This window comes from Taudactylus pleione, unplaced genomic scaffold, assembly GCF_031769625.1.
Source record: "Taudactylus pleione unplaced genomic scaffold, aTauple2 ptg000913l, whole genome shotgun sequence".
Lineage (NCBI taxonomy): Eukaryota > Metazoa > Chordata > Amphibia > Anura > Myobatrachidae > Taudactylus > Taudactylus pleione.
In genome coordinates, this window is record NW_028285314.1 from 982,563 (window position 1) to 1,005,148 (window position 22,586).

At 47.8% G+C, this 22,586-nt stretch overlaps 1 protein-coding gene across 3 annotated transcripts; it reads right to left on the reverse strand.

Annotated features, from left to right (window-relative positions):
• Positions 1–1,029: 1,029 nt before the first annotated feature.
• On the reverse strand, positions 1,030–13,778 carry CUNH17orf114 (chromosome unknown C17orf114 homolog). Of its 3 annotated transcripts, XM_088459519.1 has the most exons (5): positions 13,687–13,778; positions 13,220–13,290; positions 6,510–6,800; positions 4,109–4,190; positions 1,030–2,890 (listed from the first exon to the last, which is right to left on the reverse strand). In XM_088459519.1, the coding sequence occupies exons 4-5, from the start codon at positions 4,182–4,184 to the stop codon at positions 2,721–2,723; spliced, it is 246 nt and encodes an 81-aa protein (XP_088315645.1). In that variant the 5' UTR covers positions 4,185–4,190; positions 6,510–6,800; positions 13,220–13,290; positions 13,687–13,778; the 3' UTR covers positions 1,030–2,720. The 3 variants fall into 3 exon arrangements, with proteins under 3 accessions (XP_088315645.1, XP_088315643.1, XP_088315644.1); XM_088459517.1 differs by lacking the exon at positions 6,510–6,800; XM_088459518.1 differs by lacking the exons at positions 6,510–6,800; positions 13,687–13,778 and adding an exon at positions 13,637–13,645.
• Between the last annotated feature and the right edge of the window lie 8,808 nt (positions 13,779–22,586).

Here is a 22,586-nt window from a genome sequence, read left to right on the forward strand (position 1 = left end):
CCACACACCAGCATGTAATATAGTCTGTATGAGCGACTGAGCCCCACACACCGGCATGTAATATAGTCTGTATGAGTGACTGAGCCCCACACACCGGCATGTAATATAGTCTGTATGAGTGACTGAGCCCCACACACCTGAGCGACTGAGCCCCCCACTCCGGCATGTAATATAGTCTGTATGAGCGGCTGAGCCCCACACACCGGCATGTAATATAGTCTGTATGAGCGGCTGAGCCCCACACACCGGCATGTAATATAGTCTGTATGAGCGACTGAGCCCCACACACCGGCATGTAATATAGTCTGTATGAGCGACTGAGCCCCACACACCGGCATGTAATATAGTCTGTATGAGTGACTGAGCCCCACACACCGGCATGTAATATAGTCTGTATGAGCGGCTGAGCCCCACACACCGGCATGTAATATAGTCTGTATGAGCGGCTGGGCCCCACACACCGGCATGTAATATAGTCTGTATGAGTGACGGAGCCCCACACACCGGCATGTAATATAGTCTGTATGAGCGACTGAGCCCCACACACCGGCATGTAATATAGTCTGTATGAGTGGCTGAGCCCCCTGCACACCGGCATGTAATATAGTCTGTATGAGCGGCTGAGCCCCCGCACACCGGCATGTAATATAGTCTGTATGAGCGGCTGAGCCCCACACACCGGCATGTAATATAGTCTGTATGAGCGACTGAGCCCTACACACGGCATGTAATAGTCTGTATGAGCGACTGAGCCCCACACACCGGCATGTAATATAGTCTGTATGAGCGACTGAGCCCCACACACCGGCATGTAATATAGTCTGTATGAGCGACTGAGCCCCACACAGCGGCATGTAATATAGTCTGTATGAGTGACTGAGCCCCACACACCGGCATGTAATATAGTCTGTATGAGTGACTGAGCCCCACACACCGGCATGTAATATAGTCTGTATGAGCGGCTGAGCCCCACACACCGGCATGTAATATAGTCTGTATGAGGGGGTGAAATGAAATAAATTAGAAGAATTTGCTTTTTAAAAATTTTACTGCATACAAGAAGTTTTGTCTTATTGGGACTCCAGTTTAAAAATTCACATAATCCCAAAAATCCCCCATTTTATAGGTAAATATCTATACGTCCCATTTACTCGTATGTCTGTGTAACAATATAAAACGTATACAACATGTGGCTCTGGATGTGGGAATACAGCGTTACAGCGGTTATTTATTACTCCTGCAAACTGCGTCTACTCTGGTGTGGCAGAACTACAAGTCTCATGCTCTTCAGCTAGCTAAACCAGGTCATGCTGGGACTTGTAGTCACACCGGTTGCCTATCTTTAGTGGAGGTAACAGATAATGGGCCTGATTCACTACCCGTCGCAACTGCAATTACGCACGCAATCGGCCGATCGTTGCGCTCTGCATATACGTCACATTGCGAGTGCGCAAACTCGCCACAGCGATGGGGACTGTGCAGAGTGATTGACGTGAAATGCCGTTTGTGGGTGGTAACGGGGTGGGGCGAAACGCAGACGTGCCAGTGCGTTCGAACGCCATTGCGTGGGCGGGCTTAGATGATCCACTGCGATGCCATACGCAGCTCGAGCTACAACAGCGGCAATTTCTGAGTATGGTCAGAGCTTGTGCGTGAGGCTGCGATTCTGCTCGATGTTACCGATGGCTTCGCAATCTGGCTAAACGTTACGGATGTGTGTAAGGTAAGGCGGGCGTCCTTATGTTTTGCTGCGACGGCATTGCGATCGCAGAGATAAGCGGAGACTGCGTGCGTAAATCCAGCCGCGATCTGTAAGGAATCAGCCCCTTTGATCACTATAAAGGTCCAAGGCTGTAGCCGTCCAAATTGTAACAGAAAACATTTATACCTTATTCCACCCAGTCCTGACATGTTACACGTGTTATTTTACATGCTGCAATACCCAATCTCGCCACCGGATGTCACTGTCGATCTGCTTAGCACGCACTCTGATGTGGTCCTAGTACTCCAGAACCTGACCCTGCCCCCCGGGCTATTGCATTCAGTAATGCTTATAAAGCATCATCGGCAGCAATGTTCTGGGAGGAGACGTGTGGCAAAGACGGGATGAATGGCCGCCACCCTGAACGGGGCGCACTGTAAAGCAGACTCTTTAACACCTTAATGGAAAGCTGATAAACCCTACGGGATTCCGCTCGTGCAAAGTATTGACGCATGCAGACGTCTTGCATACGTCAGCACTTCGGCTCCTGACATGGTGCGGAAAATTGTCTTTATATTTAACAAAGTAGCAAATTCATATTCGATCAGTTCATCGGTTATTAGGTCTAGTGAGCTAGATGTGCATTTATTGGCTGCGGTCACTAGAGACCCCCCTCGGTGCCAGATACGGGATAAGACATTAGCAGTGGTTAGATTGCTCGGGGGTGTCAGGCTTTGTCCAGTCCAGAATGTGGGGGGGGGGTTAGAGTACAGCCAGGATGTAAGCGGTGTGTTATAAAGTCTGGCTGCTGCATCTATACGTCACAGTGCAATCACACCGTGCATTGCCGTTGTCTTTTTTATCAGCGGCCCTTTTATTACGTCTTTTCTGTGCCCTTCAGCCTCCAGCAGTAACCTGATATAGTGTTAAGGGGGGCGGCTCACGTGGAGCTTTGCATGATGACTGATCGGGAATCTCCATAACCAGGGGAAGGCGGCAGCCGTAATTCTGTCTGTGGTCAGAAGGTGGAGTCGTTAGCGTTCATGGTTGAGTCCATCTCATGGCGGAAGGAGACTCTGGCTTTCCCGCTGAAGTAGGCCCGGCCCTGTTGGGCGTCTGTGTCGCTGCCCCCTGAATTAGTAGAGCATAATCTGGGCTTCTCCTCCTGAGGGGAGGCTGCCGGCGTCTCTGGGAGATGGAGAGAGAACGTTGCGTTACTATCGTAACCATGATGGCAACAAGAGAACCAAACCCTGCATCCAGTCTACACACTTTACCTATCACGTCTATAATCAGACCCTGGTATCTGGTTCATGTCCCGTCTACTGGGCAATGATTCAATAGTCCTCTCCCACCCCCCAGTTATTCTATGTAATCTCACTCCCACTTTCCCTGCTATACTCTATACAGTCACTCTCCTCCCTATGTGTATATACCCTGCTATACTCTATACAGTCACACTCCTCCCTATGTGTATATACCCTGCTATACACTATACAGTCACACTCCTCCCTATGTGTATATACCCTGCTATACTCTATACAGTCACACTCCTCCCTATGTGTATATACCCTGCTATACTCTATACAGTCACACTCCTCCCTATGTGTATATACCCTGCTATACTCTATACAGTCACACTCCTCCCTATGTGTATATACCCTGCTATACTCTATACAGTCACCAGACCTCCCTATGTGTATATACCCTGCTACACACTAACAGTCACTCTTCTCCCTATGTGTATATACCCTGCTATACACTATACAGTCACTCTCCTCCCTATGTGTATATACCCTGCTATACTCTATACAGTCACTCTCCTCCCTATGTGTATATACCCTGCTATACTCTATACAGTCACACTCCTCCCTATGTGTATATACCTTGCTATACTCTATACAGTCACACTCCTCCCTATGTGTATATACCCTGCTATACACTATACAGTCACTCTCCTCCCTATGTGTATATACCCTGCTATACTCTATACAGTCACACTCCTCCCTATGTGTATATACCCTGCTATACTCTATACAGTCACACTCCTCCCTATGTGTATATACCCTGCTATACTCTATACAGTCACACTCCTCCCTATGTGTATATACCCTGCTATACACTATACAGTCACACTCCTCCCTATGTGTATATACCCCGCTATACTCTATACAGTCACTCTCCTCCCTATGTGTATATACGCTGCTATACTCTATACAGTCACTCTCCTCCCTATGTGTATATACCCTGCTATACAGTCACTCTCCTCCCTATGTGTATATACCCTGCTACACGCTATACAGTCACTCTCCTCCCTTACCATCACCTGATGTATGCACTATACAATGACACTATCCTTTCCCCTCACACCTCTGCCCAGCGGTAACCCACCCTGTGGACACTTACCTTCCGGACTTTTGCTTCTTTTCCGAGCTTTCCTCCTTCCGTACCAGCGAAAACACTGCAGAGCTTTCACCCCCATCCTGGCCTGAAGTAACATGAGAGAAAGGGGGTGACTGAGGGATATACTGTAACGTTATGTCTGAGTACACTGTATAACCCCCCTAATTCATATCTCAGCCAAATAAATGTACAGCAGCCAGCGTAGTGATAGGCGTGGGAGGGTTTCCATGGACGTACAGAAAGACATAGCTGACATACCAGTCATACCTCATATCACACACTACGTACTGTATATATATTGTATCGTGCTCACCTCGGGCCCCTGCCCCACACATTGGCTGCACGGAGCAGGTCCTGGAAGCCTCTTCTCTGTATTTTCACCATACGGTGCCATAAAACACACGTGCACTTGCAGGGTTATTATATAAAGCTCCCTATGCGGGCATCTTGTGCGCACGGTTGGAGTATTTTGGCTGCCTCAGTACTGAAAGCCACGGGGTTGTCAAACTGCAGCCCTGTGCTTCCCACATGGGCCTTAGGTATGAACAGAAGCTAATTGGGGCATGCAACTATACAATGATAAATAAAGAGAAATCTAAGCTAAGCTGTGACCAGGCCGGGATACTGTCCCATAGAACATAGAGCCTTACAGACAGACAGGGGGGAGAAACATGCAGAGAATACTCTGGTGAGTTGAGGCATATATTAGAGCGATGAATAACATCAACGTGCGGCAAATCCCCATATGTTTCTAATTAGGAGGTCTGGAGAAACGGCGGAGAATATGTTTCTATATTATTCTGTGTACCAGCTGCACCGCAGAACCTTATAGGAACATCACATACTTCTATTTCAGTCCTAAGATAAAGTAGTGCTCTCCGCACAGAACCCTGTCCGTCCATGTGTTTGTATTGGACATATTTACCCCCTATTCACTTAAGTGATTGAAAACTTGCTTAACCTTTTTGTTTTGTGAATTTGTCTGTACATTAAATCTGGCGAAAGGGAGTCTTGTTTTTATCTGTTGTTTTTGGGGGTTTTTTTGGACGGTAATTTTTTTTTTTTTGTTATGTATATTCAGTTTATGCCTTTCATTATCTCACATTACCTGCTCCCACAGGACTTTTTGTCAGGCTGCGCCCGTTCAGTGGAATTCCCTCCAGCGTACAACAAAAATGTCACCTAGCCCCCAACCCTCAAGCGTTTCCTGAAAACTCTCCCTTTTTAGGCAGCTCATCAAATTCCTGAAAAACACTCCCTGGTCTTCGCTATACGATGACCTTCCCTATAGACAATTCACTCAGACTTTTGCATCTATACTCCAGAAACTCTTGGATGCCCCAAGCCCCTATCTCTGTGTGACTATCACATTGGGCCACCAAGCACTTTTTTCCGTTACGATCTGGTCGGCTCGGCGGTGCAGGTCTGCAAAGCCCGGGCCAGTATCCCTCTGGTGCACCACCAATGCTTTTTTTTTTTTTTTTGTCATGACACGGTGATGATTGGTTTTATTTCTTCACTTCATGGCAGCCAACAGAATAGGTTATCTAGCTAGTCAGCTGAGCAGACCTCAAAAGAATAAACACCTCCTTGCGACTTCTCCTTCCCCTGGTGTTTTCTTATTTTTTCGTAAGCTCTCGATGGGATTGTAGTATAACTTCTTGAGATCATGACATCAAATTTACAAGGCTTACCATGGAGTTCCTCAACTGGCAGCAGGACCCAAGATTGAAGGACGTTGACGTGTCTCACTAACATAATGTATTATGCTCATGACAGTCTAGCTCAATGTGATGGGGCTCTCATCACCTTACAGAAGTCATGCAGAGCACGTGGCTCCAGAATTTTAGGCAGCTACCACCAAACACACCGGAGATGAGGGTAGTGTTGCATGTTGGTCAACACTGTCAGGTCTTTTTTTTTTTACGACAAAACCATCTTAAGTTCTTTTCCACCAACCGAACCATAGATTGCTTTCATACACCGTCAGGAGCAGGGCCAGGAGGTCATAGGTATCAGAAGTCATGTCATGGACACAAGACCATTTGGGGTACCTCTCTCTTGTGCTTCATTTGCCAGGCAAGACGACAGCATAGCCAATGAGAATCAGCTTTGGGCAAAGAGGTTTTTTTGGTTACTGGTCCAGAAAACGTTACTCAAACTTCAGGTATTTTCTTCGTTCGCAATCACATCTGCTCCTCGAGCGGTGGCTTTACATGCCTTGTGGTGTAAGAAGCCTTTTTCTAAGACGAGAGAGTCCTTGCTTCCTAATGCTGCTTTCCTACCTAAGGTAGATTCCACTTTCCATATCAAACCGGAGATCGTACGTCTCTGCCCGCAGCCATCGAACAACATGGAAGAACAATTGCTTACCCGGGTTATCATTGTAGAGATTTCCGCTTACCTTTCCAGATCAAAGGAAACCAGTAAAGCAGAGTTAGGTCTTTCATCTTTCCCGGTTCATCCAAACATACTCTCCTGAGATGGATTCAGAGAAAGGGTTGCACGTTCTTACAAGAGGAACAAGCTTAAAGTGCCGGATATTCTCAACGCACGTTTTTTGAGAGCGGCGGTAACGTCACCGGCACGCAGAGCTCAGGCCTGACCGAACGATCTCTCCAGAGAGGCTGATTGGCCTTCTCTCTACACTCTCACCAGACGTTGCCTTCTGGATGTGATGTCTTCTGCTCATATGCTGTTTGGAAGGAAAATCCTTCAACTAGTTATTTAATACAAAGTTCTATTCGATTTATTCTTAAGATCTCCCTCAATATCTTTCTGTCATTCTTTAGCTGGGACTAAAGTAGTCACTACTGTATTAGGATGGCGGGACAGTCCCATAATAGCGAAATTTTTTAGCAGGATGTATTTAGATGCTAGAATGTAACACAATTTAAAGCGCTACAACTTTATTTTGTACAACTCTGAAGTAAATAACACATAATCTATTTTCTGTCATAGTGATAGATGAATGAAGGACTTAATTTTGACATAACATCAGGTCATCTTATACACATTCCGCAGCACATATCCTAACCCACTGCTCCATGCTCCTTCCTCACTATCTACCCCATCTGTGTAACCCCTGTCTGTCTGCCCCTCCCCTTTAGAATGTAAGGTCTCACGAGCAGGGCCCTCGTCCCTCACGTGCTTCTCCTCCCCCCCTACTTATAGTACCTTTGCTTACTCCTGAAGCTCCATACACACACAACGATGTTAGTAACCAACGATGTTAGTGAACGATTCTCGTTCAGATTTTCCCTTGAAAAAGTGAACGAAAATCGTTCACTAAAAATCGTTGGTTACTAAATTACTGAACGATTTTCATGAACGATGAACGATTTTTTAAACTGTGCATCCAGTGAATGGAAATCGTTCATCGTTTATCGTTCATTCTGCACAACATGAACGGTTTTCTGAATGGAAATCGTTTGTTGGACAGTCAGAATGGACGATAAACTACAAACGTGAACGCGCATGAACGATCATCGTTCACCTTAAAAAGATGAACGATTTTACAAACTATTTAACGATAACGACGTCGTTATAGTTAAATTGTTAAAAAAAAAATCGTTGTGTGTACGCACCTTTACTCTCCAATTGGCACCTAACACTTGGTTGCTGACACCCTGCTGCTTGTAATGTACTGTATATATACCATGTCCTTGTCCTGCATTGTTTTGTATTACTATTAACTGTTTCTCTTGTGTGCTCATTTATGTACTGTGTAATGCGCTGCGGAACCTTTGTGGCGCCATATAAATAAAGGATAATAATTCTTCTCTACATGGTCAGGCTTTTCCCTGAAATTGGGGTTTTGTTGATTTATAAACCTATTAGAGTAGTAATGGAGATGGCGAATGCAAATCCTTTTTGTATGTGGGGCTAATACTGCACTCTGCACACCCCTCCTGGCCAGCTCGTTTTAGCATTGGGCTAGGCTACTCCCTTACTTACAACTCTCAAATCATTTTGTCACATATAAATGTCCTTTGCGGAAAGGCAGGTTGGTTGTTCTAGGTGCAAATGTTACACCCAGCAGCTAGACTTGCTCCTAAATGTAAATCAGCCTCTGAATGATCTGTGGGCCTCATTCAGACCCACTCGCAAGCGGCTGTCCGCTCGCAAGTGGGTCGATGGTGTGCACTGCGCATGCGCACGACGGCGGGAGCTCCGTCGTGCACATGCGCCAGACGCGACGAGCGAAGGACTTACCTTCGCTCGTTGTGTCTGATCAAAGGGGGCGTGCTGTTGATGTTGATTGACAGCACGCCCCCTTTGGTGGGCGTGCCGGGGGCGTGCCTCCCAGACAGGGGCGTTCCCAAGGGAACGCCTACCGTCAGAAGCCGGCCCACTGACATCACTAGTGATGTCAGTGGGAGTGATTTTAGCTCTGATAGAGCCAAAATCACTCCGGGCCTTGCGGTTGAGAAACTCAACCGCAGGCTCCGGCTCGCAGTGGCGATGGTCAAGACCATCGCGGCCATCAACCTGCACGCTCGTATAGGCTGTGGGTGGTGACCCACAGCTATACGAGCGTCCAGGAGGACGCTCCATAATTATGGAGGTGGGCCCTGATTCAGAGCGAGCGCTCTGGTCAGAGCGTCCGGCTCTGAATCAGGGCCTGTGCTTCTGTGATAAGAGCCATATTCAGCATTTCAGGTCATAAGTCTCAGTTTTGTGGCCATGCTTGGAGCCGTTTAGGGCAGAGTTTGGGGGCAAATCAAAATAAAAAAACAATAGTCCGGGTTATGTTGGGCAATTGTGGTGGCACATTTTTGTGCAATTAATGGCACTGAGATCTGTAACTCACAGTTTTCAATACGGCCTCGTACGTGGGTAACAGTTCAAAACTAAAATGCGCTGTACGACTGTGTGCTGCATTATTGGCATTGGACTAATCACGTCCCAGCCTTTACCACCTCCCTCTGATTTATTTTAATTATGGGCTGCTTCAGTATCTGTACATGGAGTACACGTTCATACCTGCACCCTCCCACGTTACCTGAGCAAAACAAAAGATACGTGTGCAAAATGTCAATCTATGGTGAACTATGGAGGAACTTGTAAATGGTGATTTATCAGTCTGCCCTGCAGTGCTGGTGTGTTCTGCACCTGGATTATGCGCTAGCTACAGGCTAACCTGTCCTACTATGCAAGCCGAGACTGTGGGGTAACTAAAAGTTCCAGCAATCCCTGCTGTAACTCCCAGTATATCTTATAGCGGTAGGGGTCGCAGATTGCTGTAAAGGGATGATCATTGTACCCTGATTGTTACCGTCAGTTCTCCAGGCGGCGTAGATGCAATAAATGTAGGGACGAATCAGTCTTCTGACGTGTGATTCCCCCAATAAGAAGAACCCCTGATTGAGCCATTGCTGTTATCTCTACACTATGGACCTCATTCAGAGCCAGTCGCTATTTGCGGTCGTTCGTTTCTGGAAAAAGGGGTGACTATTCAAATGAACCGTTCGCTCATTGCGGTCTGTTGACGCCTCTAAGTCTGAACGAGCGAGCAAAACTTGCGGTTGTAATTTTGAAAAATACGCCCCCTGGCCGCTCGCACCATACGTCATGTCCGCTATTTATTAGATTAATCGAGTACATCGAACAGCGCATGAAATGCTCGCTATTCTTGTGGTTGGTGTTTCCTACCACTATATTGCGAGCAGTTCTGACTATAAAATAACCCAGTGACGTGGTCAATGACGCTGCTGTATTAATTATGCACACCCATAAAACGCCCGTTTTGACCTTTAAGCACGCCTGCGATCTAATTCCACACCCCGTTTTCAAGCACCTTCCCCTGTTACCACCCACATACGCCTCATTCTGTCACTCAAAATAGGCATTCGCTATATAGCGAACAAACGATTTTCGGCCGCACTGACTGGTTCGCGCATGCGTATTACAATCCGTACGCATGCGCAGATGAACGAACGAGCAGCCGCTTACGAGCGGCACTGAATCAGGCCTTATGTCCTCTGACATATGGAAGAGGCTGAAAGGGCCTATTTACTAACACAACATTGCAGTGATGGGAACTTATTTTCACCACTATTTGCCACAGCGAAAGCTAACCAGACCGGTCATAGGGCCTGAATTATTATAGATCAAAGTTGCGAATACGCATGCAGTGTCACTGTGAATATATGCTAATGATTGCAATCGCTATGCCGTTGCAGCCAAACATAAGGACGGCCGCTTTACCTTACACACATCCGTAATACTTTGCAAGACTGAGACACCATCAGTAACATGGAGTACGATCACAGCCTCACGGACACATGCACAAGCCCTGACCTTACTCAGGAATTGCTAACCTCATCACACGCTATAAGGCCTCAGGCTGCGTAGGGCATCGCAGTGGCTAATTTATGCAACGGCATTCAAATGCACTGGCACGCCTGCGTTTCGCTGACCGCCGACCTGTCACCACCCCCTAAACGGTCACTTCCTGTCAAACGCTGCCATGGGTCTGTGTAGTCACTGCGATCGCAGTCTCGATCGTAGTGAGGGCCACGCGCACTGCAATGCACGCGCAGAGCTCAACAAATGGCCGATTGAGTGCTTAATCGCAGTTGCGATCAGTAATGAATACGCCCATAGGGGCCTATTTGTGAAACGATAAATGGCCCGGTAACCATGTGGAAGCGCTTGTTTCCGCATATTTAAGTTACCGGGCCATTCATCATGAGGGTTCCGATAGGACTTCCCCCGGTATTCAACAAACTCCGAAAACTGAAAGTTTTCAGAGTTTGCTGCCGAGAACAAGCGCCATCTTCAGACGGTGCCTGTTCTCGAATCCCCGATCCTTCCTATGGGAAGGAGTTCCGGGGATGCGAACAGGGATCCTAGCAGATCCCTCCGCCGATTACTCACTTCCCTCCCCCCGGCGGCTTTGTGCATGCCTGACCTGAGGTCACACATGTGTGACGGGGAGCAGATAAGTAACGCAGCTACTTCGGTGGCTACGATACTAACCACGGGGACAGCTGCTTTTCGGAGCAGTTGTCCCCTCACCGGAGCAATGATGAATTGCTCCGGTGTCACTTTTCCCCCGCTGCGAGCTGGATACTTAAGTGTCCATCGCAGCGAGTTCCATACTTCATCATTGGAGACCATACGGCCTTCGATGATGAATAGGCCCCATACTGACTTATTCTGCATTGAAATATATCATATTTTCCCCATGCAAAGATAATTATTCCCCCGGAGGAAGCCCTTTTCATATACAGAGGAAGTGAAGATAACCCCTTTGGCCCTTTGTAAATTGGCCCCTGAATGACTGATGGTGTGCATTTATAATCTGCTGTACAGTGTGACCCTGTATAATGGGTCTTCCTGTAATACGAGGATCCTTTTTCTAAAACTGTGATTTCCAGACCGCTCAGCTCAGAGGGAACCGTGCCAGCGTTTCTCTCCTTTCCCTGTTTAGGCCCCCTGAGACTGGAGCGTTAATGGGGACTTTGGATAAACATTTCTCATCCTGTAATCCCAGAGAGCCCACGCTGAGCCCATTAAAGGAACGGTAGCACATTACTTCTGTCTGTAATGGGCCAGGTGGTGTGTGAGCTATGGAGGTCGCTGTGGGGAACTTTATCCGAATTAAAAAAAAAAAAAAGTTTTCAAGTCCACACGAAACAAAAGTTCACAAATGCAGATAGTCATGTTTAGCTTCAGTATTGCGGATTTTTACATACGGCAGAGCCACACAGGCGCTGGTCACTTCACAAAATGCGTAGCGCCTCATCGCTCCAAATTAGAATAATTACGTTCTGACGCTTCACAATTTATATCCCATTAGATCTGAGCAGAACCTACCGCACTGAGCATTCCGTGGGCCAAATGTAATAGCCCGCGGGTTGTGGAACAGTGCTGGGATTTTGGCGATTTAAGCCCCGTGATTTAAAGCGGCAATTCTTTTATTTCTTTTTTTACCAGATCGGGTTGGTTTTGCCTTTTGAAACAATTGTCGCCTTTAAATATAGTTGTTGGTTTTTGTTTTTTTTCATTTTTGCTATTAGAATTGGGACCCAGCAAAGAATGTGGATATGTATTAATGCTCGCCGGTGATGGTAAGTATATTGTAATGATGATTGGTTTTACATCAATGCATAATAGCAAATATAGCAGCTGATACGAAATGGGAGGAGACCCCCATACACAACTTGCACAGTAAATAGAAAGAGAAGATTGCCCATTGTGAGGGGCTTCCAGTAACGGCTGCATTGTGCGATTATATAGATACCCTGTAAATAAGTTACAGGAGGGTGGGTGATGAGTAGATCATACAGAAAACATCCAATGACCAATAACTAGGGTCCGATCAGAGCCAGGAGTCATTGTAACAGCATGTTACTTAAATATCTCCAATGGATACATTCAGCTACATTGTCCATTTTAAAGAACCCCCTCCCCACACAGGCACACAACATAATACCATCACTTGGCAGAATAACAACATGATTTGACACCCCTCCAAACCAAATTAGCCAGCAAGATGGACAGAACAGTGCAATGTTCTGCAGATCTCTAGAAAGATCAGTAAAGAAATAATCTGCAGAATATTATCATTAGGTGCCTGTCAGGGGGGGGGGGGGGCAGATGAAGCAGAGCAATGTTCTGCAGATCTCTAGAGAGGTCAGTAATATATTAAATTGCAGACTCTAACACTAGGGGTAAATTTACTCAAGTGAGAGTTTTTGGAAGTGAGTTTTAAAAGTGATGTTACCCATAGCAACTAATCAGATTCTACTTAACATGTAACTAGCACCATCTAGAAGATAGTAGCTAGAATCTGATTGGTTGCTATGGGCAACATCACTTTTAAAACTCACTTCTACAAAAAACTCTCACTTTAGTAAATTTACCCCCAGGTATCCATCAGGGGTAGATGGAACAGGGCAATGTTCTGCAGATGTGAGAGGTCAGTAACAAGGTTAAAATGAATGTAAATAAACTAACAGGAAAGTCAGCAGAGCAGGGACTAGGAGGGTGTGAGCAGACTTTACTCACTACTCCGTGTGCACTGCTCTCATCCCCCACTTGCTGCAGGCATACTGTACCCAAGAGCTTGCATTCTTCCCCTCGCCTATTACAGCGCGGTCTCACCTTTTCTCCCGTGGCTCCGGGGCGCAAACTTTTCCGCACGTCCTCAATGCAGGGAAATCCCACGGGGGGACCTATAGAGAGAAACTGGTTTATCCACTTCTGGCTGTGTGTAACCTCACACCCCGCAGACTGAGCCCTGTTACCTCACACACATCAATGGGGTCTCTGTCAGCCGCTGCACAGAATTCTGCTCTGACACAGATAGATGTGTGTGTGTATGAGTGTGTGTATAGTGATAGAGATATATACATAGATATAACATCATTATGTGTGATTAGTACTGTATGTGCTTATCTATTCCACACCAAGCTATGTATGTACATTATGTGACATAAACGCTCCCCCCAGGCTGCACACAATCTGTGTCACACTTACCCCCTGGTCTCCTGTGTCTGTGTATCTCAGTGTCACACTTACCCTGTGGTCTCCTGTATATATATATGTGTGTATCTCAGTGTCACACTTACCCTGTGGTCTCCTGTGTGTATATCCCAGATGACACTTTTGCAGACTGTGGGTGAGTGTACATCACATGACTCCCCTCCCTCTGTGGTCTCCTCACCTAATCTCCGCTCCCTTATCTCCTCTATATGCACACAGGACACGCCTACCAGACATAGCTATAGGTGTGTATACATGCGGCTCCGCCCCTTTAACTGTTCATTTCAATAATTGTATCCGTATAAATAATACATTATGTTATAGAAAACACTCAGTGCTGATATACACAATTTATTATTTTATTACCAGTTACTTCTATACATTATATATACAATATTTATATACAATTAAATCTGTATATATCAACCACCCCTCCTCCTAATACACAGACACCAGGGGACACTGAGCTCTCTCCTCCTAAGACACAGACATCAGGGGACACACTGACCCCTCCTCTCCTCCTAAAACACAGACACCAGGGGACACTGACCTCTCCCCTCCTCCTAATACACAGACATCAGGAAACCCCACTGACCTCTTCCCTCCTCCTAATACACAGACATCAAGACACTGAGCTCTTCTCCTAATACAGACATCAGAACACACTGACCTCTCCCCTCCTCCTAATACAGACATCAGAACACACTGACCCCTCCCCTCCTCCTAATACACAGACATCAGGACACACTGACCTCTCCCCTCCTCCTAATACACAGACATCAGGACACACTGACCTCTCCCCTCCTCCTAATACACAGACATCAGGACACACTGACCTCTCCCCTCCTCCTAATACACAGACATCAGGACACACTGACCTCTCCCCTCCTCCTAATACACAGACATCAGGACACACTGACCTCTCCCCTCCTCCTAATACACAGACATCAGGACACACTGACCTCTCCCCTCCTCCTAATACACAGACATCAGGACACACTGACCTCTCCGCTCCTCCTAATACACAGACATCAGGACACACTGACCTCTCCCCTCCTCCTAATACACAGACATCAGGACACACTGACCTCTCCCCTCCTCCTAATACACAGACATCAGGACACACTGACCTCTCCCCTCCTCCTAATACACAGACATCAGGACACACTGACCTCTCCCCTCCTCCTAATACACAGACATCAGGACACACTGACCTCTCCCCTCCTCCTAATACACAGACATCAGGACACACTGACCTCTCCCCTCCTCCTAATACACAGACATCAGGACACACTGACCTCTCCCCTCCTCCTAATACACAGACATCAGGACACACTGACCTCTCCGCTCCTCCTAATACACAGACATCAGGACACACTGACCTCTCCCCTCCTCCTAATACACAGACATCAGGACACACTGACCTCTCCCCTCCTCCTAATACACAGACATCAGGACACACTGACCTCTCCCCTCCTCCTAATACACAGACATCAGGACACACTGACCTCTCCCCTCCTCCTAATACACAGACATCAGGACACTCTGACCTCTCCCCTCCTCCTAATACACAGACATCAGGACACACTGACCTCTCCCCTCCTCCTAATACACAGACATCAGGACACACTGACCTCTCCCCTCCTAATACACAGACATCAGGACACACTGACCTCTCCCCTCCTCCTAATACACAGACATCAGGAAACCCCACTGACCTCTTCCCTCCTCCTAATACACAGACATCAGGGGACACACTGACCCCTCCTCTCCTCCTAAAACACAGACACCAGGGGACACTGACCTCTCCCCTCCTCCTAATACACAGACATCAGGAAACCCCACTGACCTCTTCCCTCCTCCTAATACACAGACATCAAGACACTGAGCTCTTCTCCTAATACAGACATCAGAACACACTGACCTCTCCCCTCCTCCTAATACACAGACATCAGGAAACCCCACTGACCTCTTCCCTCCTCCTAATACACAGACATCAGGGGACACACTGACCCCTCCTCTCCTCCTAAAACACAGACACCAGGGGACACTGACCTCTCCCCTCCTCCTAATACACAGACATCAGGAAACCCCACTGACCTCTTCCCTCCTCCTAATACACAGACATCAAGACACTGAGCTCTTCTCCTAATACAGACATCAGAACACACTGACCCCTCCCCTCCTCCTAATACACAGACATCAGGACACACTGACCTCTCCCCTCCTCCTAATACACAGACATCAGGGGACACTGACCTCTCCCCTCCTCCTAATACACAGACATCAGGGGACACTGACCTCTCCCCTCCTCCTAATACACAGACATCAGGACACACTGACCTCTCCCCTCCTCCTAATACACAGACATCAGGACACACTGACCTCTCCCCTCCTCCTAATACACAGACATCAGGACACACTGACCTCTCCCCTCCTCCTAATACACAGACATCAGGACACACTGACCTCTCCCCTCCTCCTAATACACAGACATCAGGACACACTGACCTCTCCCCTCCTCCTAATACACAGACATCAGGACACTCTGACCTCTCCCCTCCTCCTAATACACAGACATCAGGACACACTGACCTCTCCCCTCCTCCTAATACACAGACATCAGGACACACTGACCTCTCCCCTCCTCCTAATACACAGACATCAGGACACACTGACCTCTCCCCTCCTCCTAATACACAGACATCAGGAAACCCCACTGACCTCTTCCCTCCTCCTAATACACAGACATCAGGGGACACACTGACCCCTCCTCTCCTCCTAAAACACAGACACCAGGGGACACTGACCTCTCCCCTCCTCCTAATACACAGACATCAGGAAACCCCACTGACCTCTTCCCTCCTCCTAATACACAGACATCAAGACACTGAGCTCTTCTCCTAATACAGACATCAGAACACACTGACCCCTCCCCTCCTCCTAATACACAGACATCAGGACACTCTGACCTCTCCCCTCCTCCTAATACACAGACATCAGAACACACTGACCTCTCCCCTCCTCCTAATACAGACATCAGAACACACTGACCCCTCCCCTCCTCCTAATACACAGACATCAGGACACACTGACCTCTCCCCTCCTCCTAATACACAGACATCAGGACACACTGACCTCTCCCCTCCTCCTAATACACAGACATCAGGACACACTGACCTCTCCCCTCCTCCTAATACACAGACATCAGGACACACTGACCTCTCCCCTCCTCCTAATACACAGACATCAGGACACACTGACCTCTTCCCTCCTCCTAATACACAGACATCAAGACACTGAGCTCTTCTCCTAATACAGACATCAGAACACACTGACCCCTCCCCTCCTCCTAATACACAGACATCAGGACACACTGACCTCTCCCCTCCTCCTAATACACAGACATCAGGGGACACTGACCTCTCCCCTCCTCCTAATACACAGACATCAGGGGACACTGACCTCTCCCCTCCTCCTAATACACAGACATCAGGGGACACTGACCTCTCCCCTCCTCCTAATACACAGACATCAGGGGACACTGACCTCTCCCCTCCTCCTAATACACAGACATCAGGACACACTGACCTCTCCCCTCCTCCTAATACACAGACATCAGGACACTCTGACCTCTCCCCTCCTCCTAATACACAGACATCAGGACACACTGACCTCTCCCCTCCTCCTAATACACAGACATCAGGACACTCTGACCTCTCCCCTCCTCCTAATACACAGACATCAGGACACACTGACCTCTCCCCTCCTCCTAATACACAGACATCAGGACACTCTGACCTCTCCCCTCCTCCTAATACACAGACATCAGGACACACTGACCTCTCCCCTCCTCCTAATACACAGACATCAGGACACACTGACCTCTCCCCTCCTCCTAATACACAGACATCAGGACACACTGACCTCTCCCCTCCTCCTAATACACAGACATCAGGAAACCCCACTGACCTCTTCCCTCCTCCTAATACACAGACATCAGGGGACACACTGACCCCTCCTCTCCTCCTAAAACACAGACACCAGGGGACACTGACCTCTCCCCTCCTCCTAATACACAGACATCAGGAAACCCCACTGACCTCTTCCCTCCTCCTAATACACAGACATCAAGACACTGAGCTCTTCTCCTAATACAGACATCAGAACACACTGACCCCTCCCCTCCTCCTAATACACAGACATCAGGACACACTGACCTCTCCCCTCCTCCTAATACACAGACATCAGGACACACTGACCTCTCCCCTCCTCCTAATACACAGACATCAGGGGACACTGACCTCTCCCCTCCTCCTAATACACAGACATCAGGACACACTGACCTCTCCCCTCCTCCTAATACACAGATATCAGGACACACTGAGCTCTCCCCTCCTCCTAATACACAGATATCAGGACACACTGAGCTCTCCCCTCCTCCTAATACACAGACATCAGGACACACTGAGCTCTCCCCTCCTCCTAATACACAGACATCAGGACACACTGAGCTCTCCCCTCCTCCTAATACACAGACATCAGGACACACTGAGCTCTCCCCTCCTCCTAATACACAGACATCAGGACACACTGAGCTCTCCCCTCCTCCTAATACACAGACATCAGGACACACTGAGCTCTCCCCTCCTCCTAATACACAGACATCAGGGGACACTGAGCTCTCCCCTCCTCCTAATACACAGACATCAGGGGACACTGACCTCTCCCCTCCTCCTAATACACAGACATCAGGGGACACTGACCTCTCCCCTCCTCCTAATACACAGACATCAGGGGACACTGACCTCTCCCCTCCTCCTAATACACAGACATCAGGACACACTGAGCTCTCCCCTCCTCCTAATACACAGACATCAGGACACACTGAGCTCTCCCCTCCTCCTAATACACAGACATCAGGGGACACTGAGCTCTCCCCTCCTCCTAATACACAGACATCAGGGGACACTGAGCTCTCCCCTCCTCCTAATACACAGACATCAGGGGACACTGACCTCTCCCCTCCTCCTAATACACAGACATCAGGGGACACTGACCTCTCCCCTCCTCCTAATACACAGACATCAGGACACACTATTTAGGTGCAATGCTCGCATTCTCCACCATTGTAGGCAGTTTCAGGGTAAAGGTGCCGTCGGCTGGAGTAAACGGTTGCCCTTGTCTTTGCAGCAGCCGTGTAGTAGTACACCAGTCCTGGGCCCTGGTACCAGCATCCGCAGCTAGTTTTATTAGCAGCACAAACATAAAAAATAAAAATATCAAAGTAATGTCAACCTCTGACCGAAAGGAAACGGTCACAAGTGAGATCGTCCACACACGTATCCAGCGGAATGATGTCTCCAGGAGGAGCAGACTGGGAGAGACTACTCTGCCGACACAGGCTGCAGCAGACTTTCCATCTCTTCCATAATATTTGGCTGGCTCGTGTATTCCTCTGTATTTGCCATTGATCACGCTTTTTTCATTGTACGTGTTTCTAATCTTCTCGAATGTAAAACACAAAGTTAGTAGACTATGTATTCCTGAGTGCAGCAATTCAGATACAATTATTGATATATTAATTGTAGAACGCACAATACAGACAGTTAATAGCCAGACATTGCTGTTATATTTATTACAGTATCAGCGCCTGCCTGTCTTGTTGGGGGCAGAGCAATAACTGCACCTGGGCAAACCATGCTGCAATACAAGGGCTGCTACATACATGTGTTATGTGTGCATGCAGGGTAAATACCGGCTGCTGGTGCATGTAGCTCACGGATGCTCAGGAGCTTTATTCTTACAATGCAAGTTAGATATGGGTTTGGACATGGCCCTCCCAAATCTAACACTACTGTAGGCATACAGCACACACTATACATGAGACCGACTTTCCTCCAACCATTTAAATAGTTGGCTGGTTGCAATGGAGATTTGGTAAGACATGGGAGCCAATAATAATCGGCACTTTGCTCCCAAATGCCAGAGAACAGATTAAAATGGTCGTTCAGTAAAGTTGGTTAAATGTTTGATTTAAACAACAGTTTTTGTCCATTGTTCAGGGGTTTGGGAGCAAATGGTGGATTATGATTGGCTCCTGTACCTTACCAGATTTCCATTCCAACCAACCCAGCTAGTTGGATGTAGGTTGGTCTAGTGCACAGGTTCTCAAACTCGGTCCTCAGGACCCCACACAGTGCATGTTTTCCAGGTCTCCTCACAGAATTACAAGTTAAATAATTATCTCCATCTGTGGATCTTTCAAAATGTGTCAGTGAGTAATGAATACACCTGCGCACCTGCTGGGTGACCTGAAAACGTGACCTGTGTGGGCTCCTGAGGACCGAGTTTGAGAACCACTGGTCTAGTGTATGGCCAGCTGTAGATTCTGTCCAATCTGGCTGGTTGGAGCGAAAATCCGGTGACGTATGGGAGCAAATGACAATCGACCATTCGGGCAAATTGACTAAATCGAACGACCATTTTTGTCTGTTTCCCGGCGTTTGGGTTGATTGTCATTTGCTCCCATAGTGAACATTACCAGATTTCCGTTCCTACCAATCGGATTGGACAGATAAATCTATAAGTGTGTACCTAGCTTAACTCTCTCTCTGCACATCTTACATCTGCCCCCAGCTGCAGCGATACATGGCTTTACCATGGTGCAAAGTTACTTGTTTATCTTGCTTTGGTCCCAGCTTTCGGGCAGCCCCTGTGCAGAGGGATATATGTACATAAATCATACCTAGTGTGTTATAATAATCACTGTGCTCTATATAACAGAGTCGTAGCCCCACCACCTCCTGTATTCTGATTGGTGGGTGACCAGCACCATCTACCACACTGTCACACCAGTAACTGCGGCTGTAAAAGCCAATCGGGTATTTTTGAAGCACAAACGGAGCAGCAGGGGGCAGGGTCCTCAGCCTTCTCTGCCCCAAGGCATATCTATAACCCCCCCCTTAGGTCTGCCAATACTATTTGGGGAGACCAATGGGAATTTAATGGGAAGGGGTTAGAAATAAAAGGTACAGGGCAGTAAGAAATGTAATTATGGGAGAGATGGAAATTCTATATAGAGGGATAGTTTTGTCACTTAGTTCCTCTGTCCTGCACAAGGACTTTGGCCTGACGGTGGGGACTGTTGGGGACATTGTGCTGCTCTGCGATGCGTGGCAGGGTGGAGAGTGATCCTCACCTAGTAAAAAAACGGCTTTTATGCCAATAAATGTAGCCAAGCTACCTATGGGCATATCCAGAAAGCCTGGCCCTGCAGAGCTCCCCTTACCGCTCCGTTCATGTGGTATCTTAACAGTATGTACGCACCTCCGTATGTGTTTTAATCGGCAGAAAACTGGTCGCATCTGAAGATCAGGTTTTATGTGCAGCATCAGATTCCACGGTACAATATCTCACATAAAGTGAAGTGTGTGCGCACTTTCCAAAATCCTGCCCGATGCTTATGCCCAGACTCCCCCAGCCGCAGCGCCGCCTGTGTGTCTTTTTAGCAGATATTTTAGACAGATGAGTTTCCTGGATCGCAAGTTAATTTGCAAAGGTCTGAACGCATGAATCGGCACTTTGATGGGGACGACCGAACGTAAGTGCAATGGACAGTAAAATTGCATCGAAAGTATAATTAAACAAGTGAGTACCTAGCTTTAGCCCGCACACTAGGACGACGGATCGGCCCAACCGCCATCCTATCTGACACGATGCGTCGGGCTGACCGCCTCGTACACACAGCACGAGGTGCTGATATATCTGCAGATATATAGACTGCATGACAGCCAACGTGATGTGTCTGTGAACAATGTTGGTCACAGACATATCGCTAGTACGCACCCACCGACATTTGCTATTCAATTAGGCGCAGAGTTTCTCCTATTTTGAGCGCTGGGAGGTTTTTTTTTTTTTTTTTGCGCATTTCCAGAGCACGACCAATTTTTCCTAAAATCCATATTTTTAGGAAAAGTGGTCGGGGAATGCTCTGGGACCCCACCGGCACCCCTCCTAATGACTAATTAATCAGTTGGAAGTTTCCAATTAGCTTAATTGGTATAAAAGAGGTATGATTAAGGACTAAAGTTCTGGGTCTGACCCGAGGTTTGGAACAGTTCAAATCTGGACCAGACCTGGAAATAATCCCTTTCAGACTGCGGCGCCGACCCAGGTTATTCCCGAGTCAGCGCCATTCACAACAGTGTAGGGTTTGCAGTTTGCCGGCTCTTCCGGCGTTGCAGTGGACGCTTGGAGATGATGTCATCTCCAAGTGCCGCTGAAGTCGGCCAATCGGGTCGGCATGCGGCACGATCCGGGTAATCGTGACCCGGATCACAACGTTTACACTGCAGGGTGGCACGGGAACGACCACTGGCCAACCCTGCAAACTACCCGATCCGGGTGGATCTATTTACACCGACAAAAATCCCGGGGTGATGAGCATCAACCCTGGATTTTTAGGTCGGTGTTAAAGGGGTATCACTCACCTTCCGGTGCAGTGTCTTCTGCATCCCGCTTTGGGAGGTGTGTGTGTGTGACCCCCTTCCCAACCCTGCAATAACCCGGGTTGTAGCTCCGGTGTAAAAGGGGTAAAAGTGTATTACCCACCCTGGAGCCGGCACTGGGAGAACTACATCTCCCAGCAGCCCTTGCGCCACCCAACTGACCCAGGTGCCCCCCAGCAGCCCCCTCCCCAGTGACAAGATGATGGGGAGGCCACCACGAGCCATGGAGACCCCCGATCAGGTGAGTATAATTTTTTTTGGGGGGGTATCGGGTGCGCGTATACCCGCAGTAATCGAAAATTGGGCGCGAGGGGTGCTAGTTTTTTCTACCTCGCTAAACCTCGCCCCCAATTGAATATGCCCCTTTGTTTCCTATTACTCAGTCTTTTTTTTTTTTATTTCTGTTTTGTTGTAAAGTGCAACAGAACATGCTGGAGATATATAATGGTATATAATGGTAAGATACAACCTTCCAC

Bases quoted from the DNA above. Each gene is read 5' to 3' on its own strand.
- CUNH17orf114 (XM_088459517.1), bottom strand. From the start codon at position 4,184: ATGGGGGTGAAAGCTCTGCAGTGTTTTCGCTGGTACGGAAGGAGGAAA. The intron at 2,891-4,108 runs GTAAGTGTCCAC...TCCATCTCCCAG, and splicing joins AAGAAGCAAAAGTCCGGAAG to AGACGCCGGCAGCCTCCCCT.